Source organism: Gymnoscopelus microlampas (assembly GCF_963454915.1).
Source record: "Gymnoscopelus microlampas genome assembly, chromosome: 14".
In the NCBI taxonomy this organism is placed as follows: Eukaryota; Metazoa; Chordata; class Actinopteri; order Myctophiformes; family Myctophidae; genus Gymnoscopelus; species Gymnoscopelus microlampas.
In genome coordinates, this window is record NC_139951.1 from 40,622,682 (window position 1) to 40,627,681 (window position 5,000).

General features: G+C 46.3%; 1 protein-coding gene across 1 annotated transcript in view; it reads left to right on the plus strand.

Annotated features, from left to right (window-relative positions):
• Window positions 1-5,000, plus strand: part of nrxn1a (neurexin 1a) — a gene marked incomplete at its 5' end in the record, with an annotated part of 119,349 nt that overhangs the window by 71,006 nt on the left and 43,343 nt on the right. Inside the window, one exon of the mRNA XM_084079255.1 lies at window positions 1,711-1,737. Within this exon, the coding sequence (XP_083935381.1) occupies window positions 1,711-1,737 (27 nt within the window). The remainder of the gene's footprint in view (window positions 1-1,710; window positions 1,738-5,000) is intronic.

Genomic DNA, 5,000 nt, shown 5'->3' on the forward strand with positions numbered 1-5,000 from the left:
TAGGCCATTATAAATGTGCTTATAATGCATTACAGACCCCGACCTTAATATACAGTCTTACCGTATAAGGTTATATATTAAAAAACATCTATGAAGCATCAAAGTCTGTTAGATATATATCGTCGCTGTTGGAGCAAACCTTTTATGTCCAAAAAGTGTTCTTTTGAGGAAATGGAGAAAACTAGCCTGTATTCAAATGGATCCAATGTGCTTATTATTTAGTCCACAAGCTTGTTAATATTTATCATCTTTTAAATATTTATAAAACCCACGAATCCTTTAAAAATTGCAAAAATATCCGATCTACAAGCTCACATAGCTTGTAGATCGGTTATTTTTGCTTTCGCGATTGTGCGACAAAGTAGGTCATGAATTTACGAGGGAAAAAAAGGTTTGTGCCCGACAGCAACGATATTCTGTATCGTTTGTTTTCCCAGCGATAATGCTAACGAGACCAACATTTACATTCAGCAGGCGCTCTTATGCATAACAGTACACACTGACACGGGCGCGCACGTTCATGATGCAAGCACACACACACACACACACACACACACACACACACACACACACACACACACATACACACTGTCAGACACCTTGTTGAAGATGTTTTTTGTTGCTTTTTCGCTGTCTGTGTTTGTGCTGAACAGAGGTCAAGCTCAGGCTGCATTCTCTGCTCACTCCCAGATGACCTGCGCATCCCTAACACATGCGCACGCACACACGCACACGCACTAAATCAAATCTTTCTCCTACACACAATTCCCAACACGGTCCATTATCAACACAGATGTTATTCACATTCACAATTTCACAAACAGACTCTCTCTCTCTCTCTCTCTCTCTCTCTCTCTCTCTCACACACAAACACCACACCACACACACCACACACCACACACCACACCACACACACACACACACACACACACACACACACACACACACACACACACACACACACACACACACACACACACACACACACACACACACACACACACACACACAAGGGTGCATGTGTTGGTCTCTGGTTGTCTGCAGCCGCGTCTCAACTGTGGTTGACGCCACACGGCACACCCAAGGCATCGTGGGAAAACGAAGGGGACAAAAATCCTTTTTTTGACCCTTGACCCCATACCAACGAGCCTAACCCAAGAGTTGTCTGCTCCGCGCCCCCGGGGGCGTCCAAATTAAACAGGACGCGTCCCAAGATGTCGTCAGATATGCCCTTCTCAGTCTCCTGACTGAGAAGGGCGCTTTTGTCGTCCCCGGGCACGGAGCAGCCAATGAGCATACGCTCACCACTCACGCTGAAAGCAAAAACACTCTCCTGTCGCCATGCCGCTCGCTGACCAATAACGTCAATGAATGAGACCCCTGGCCCGTCATTGGTAAAGAGTTAGCTGTCCTCACTTTCTATTGGCTACTGCCAACGTGCCAGTCATGTCTTAAACCGGGCTCCGTGAGGATATTGCAAGTGGGCTCCCCAGTAATTGGCAAAACAATAACATTTGAATCATGGTATTCTTTCTTTAAGTGGTCAGAATGTTCGCCCCCCCCCCCTAGAAGGTTCAACAGGAGAGTGCACGCTAACTCACAGCGGGTGTGTGTGTGTGTGTGTGAGTTTGTGCCAGTGTGTGTGTCCCCGGTGCGTGGAGTGTGTAATAATACGTGCAGCTATTAACCCTTTGTTCTATTCCCCTCCAGACTGTATCAGGATTAACTGTACCGCCAGTAAGTGACACTCCATCCCCCACCTAAACCCCCCCCCTCTCTCTTCTCTGTACGTGTGTGTGTGTGTGTGTGTGTGTGTGTGTGTGTGTGTGTGTGTGTGTGTGTGTGTGTGTGTGTGTGTGTGTGTGTGTGTGTGTGTGTGTGTGTGTGTGTGTGTGTGTAAACGCTACGTTTTGTCTTTATCTCTGTCTGTACGCCTGCATCAACACAGTAAAGCTTCGGTGTCACGTGGAAACCTTGTACCTCCAAAAAACTAGTGAAAATAGACGATTTATGTGAGCTTGTAGATCTGCTATTTTCACTACTTTAGTGCAGCACTCTTGTATGATGAAGTAGGGTGTTCATTTGCTGGAAAAAAACATAAAAAGTCAAAATATGGAGATACGAGGTTTCTGCCCGACAGTGTCGAAAATCCTCAGTGTTAATTACACTCAAAGAGTTACAAAAAAGGGTCCACTCTTTACACCCAAGAGTTAAATGAACACAGAGGATTTCACTGTGACGGTAGCTATGTGTCATTGTGTGTGTGTGTGTGTGTGTGTGTGTGTGTGTGTGTGTGTGTGTGTGTGTGTGTGCGTGTGCGTGTGGGAATACATTTCTATGTGTGTGCGTGTGCGTGTGGAATACATTTCTATGTGTGTGTGTGTGTGTGTGTGTGCGCGCTCGCTCGCTCGCTCGCAAGTATGTCAGCCTGTTCAGCTATTCCACAGCAACGGTGTGATTTTTTTTTTCTTTTTTCTTTTTTTCTTTTTTGCTGAGGGCCAGGGTTTTCCTGGGCGGCCATTTTAGCAAGGAGAAATAGATGGAGGAGAGGAGAGGAGGAGGGAGGGAGAGAGAGAGAGAGAGAGCAGGGGAGGTGAGGAGGAGGAGTGTGGATGTAAAAAGAAAGAGAGAGAGGGGGGGGGGGACTGGGGGGATGTGGAAGAGAGGGAGCAAAGAGAAATACGTGGAAAAAACGAGCGAGAGAGCGAGCTTTTAGATTGAAGGAGGGACTTGAGAGAAATGAAAAGTGAGGAGAAATAGCGAGGGATGCATTGCTGAAGGACCCGGGCGGAGGAGAGGAGAGGTGGTATAGCGAGGGGGAGAAAGCGAGAGAGAGAGGTGCCCTTAAGGTGCAGGAGTATCTCTCTCTCTCTCTCTCTCTCTCTCCCTCCTCTCTCCGTTGGTGTTGGGATGAATGCAGCGCAGGGCTGTCGGCTAATTACTCCTCTCTCCTTCACGCCGGGGAGACAAAAGGCGTTTTCATCCCTTACGTCTCCCTCCTCCCTCCTCCCCTACCCTTCCCTCCCTACCTCCCTCCCTCCTCCCCCTTCCCTCTCTTCCTCCGTCTCTGCCTTCATCCCAACGTCTGTCTGTCTGTCTGTCTGTCTGTCTGTCTGTCTGTCTGTCTGTCTGCTGTCTCACGGCCGCCTTTGTTTGCTTGGTTGTTGCTGTTTAGTGTTTTGTATGGACAGGATGTGTTGTGTTGTGTTGTGTTGTGTTGTGTGGTACTGTATGTAGTTGTGGGGTTCTACTGTTTCATCGGGTGTTGCTGTTTGTGTGTTGAGTGTTGAGACAATGAGAGACATGTCGGCGCATCCTTAGCTGTCTGTTTCATCGCCCCATCTGTGCGCTTGCACGCATGCTTGTGTGTGTGTGTGGGTGTGTGGGTGGATGCGGGGTTTGTGTGTGTGTGTGTGTGTGTGTGTGTGTGTGTGTGTGTGTGTGTGTGGGTGTGTGGGTGGATGCGGGGCTTGTGTGTGTGTGTGTGTGCGTGTGTGTGTGCACTGTGCACGCTCGCGCGTGCGAGTGCTTCCGTGTGCGTTGACACAAGCGGTGCTGAATCCCTGATCAAGTTTAATTCCCTCGTGTGGAGTTTGTCTGTCACACGTTTAGGGAGAGAGCGAGACATGGGGTAAGAGAGAGAGAGAGAGACCAAAGAGAGGGAGGGAGAGAGAGAGAGAGGGAGAGAGAAAGAGAGAGAGAGAGCGCGCTCTGCGTCGATACCGAGGTGAGGAAATGGACGACTGCGGTTGCCATAGAAACCCAAGCAGCCGCTTGCCGCTGTTGCTGCTGCTGTGTGAACTCGCCTGTCTGTCTGTCTGTCTGTCTGTCTGTCTGTCTGTCTGTCTGCCTGCCTGCCTGCCTGCCTGCCGGCAGTGGTGGAAAGTAACTAAATACATTTACTCCAAGTACTGTCCTTAAGTACAATTTTGAGGTATTTTGCCTTTACTGGAGTTTTTCCAATTTTTCAATACTTTATACTTCTACTTCTATACTTCTACACTACACAGATATTGTACTTTACTCCTCTACAATTATTTGACATTGTTAGTTACTAGTTACTTTTGTAGATTTTGATTATTTTTACTAAATATACATTAACCACTTCAGCCCTTTATATACAGTACTTCAGCTATTTTCAAAAATATTTTTTTCATACGTTTTTGAAGACTTGTGAAATATGACATTCTGCGTAATGAGTACTTTTACTTTTGGTATTTTGATGCCGCTACTTTTTGTACTTTTACTCAAGTCAATTTTGAATACCAGACTTTTACTTGTAACAGAGTATTTCTACTACTTTTTCCCATCACTGCCGGCGGCGGGTCACTTCCGATGAGCAGGCCTCGTTGTCGCCAGGCACGCCCACGTTCCCACAATAAATAATACATCTGATACTGTATTCTCTGGGTGTGTGGGTGGGTGGTGGTGGGTAGGTGGGGAGGCCGCGGGGGGGGTGGGGGTGGTATTTAAAAGCCAGGCGCCACTGAAAATAGTCCACTCAGCAGTCCAATAAAAGCCCTGGCGTGGGACCGATTTGAAGCTTTACCCAGAAGAAGAGAAAAAAAAAAGCCATTTGTTATTTGGAGCTAATGAAATATGAAAAAGATTTTTTTTCTCTCTCTCTCTCTATCTCTCTCTCTCTCTCTCTTTGGTCGATTTGTTTTCATTAACTATCCCGTTGTAGTAGGCTCTGGTGTTTGTTTCATTCCCGTTGTGGAGGGGGAAAAACACTCACTCTAGTCGTTTTCATTTTAATTATCTCTCCTTGTTGTTGTTTTTTATAGACACAGTGCCATGATTTTGCTTGTTCTGTTTTTCATTCGTCCATGGATTCAACATCATTCCCCTAGACAGGTGGTCTTCTGATTTGTTTTTTTGTGTGGTTTTGTGATAGCCACACATTAGTGCAATATACACAACTTAAACATTTTTTTTTTTAAAGTAGTCAAATTCTATACCCTTAAAAAAGTATATATTTTTTCAACCTGGTGTCCCTA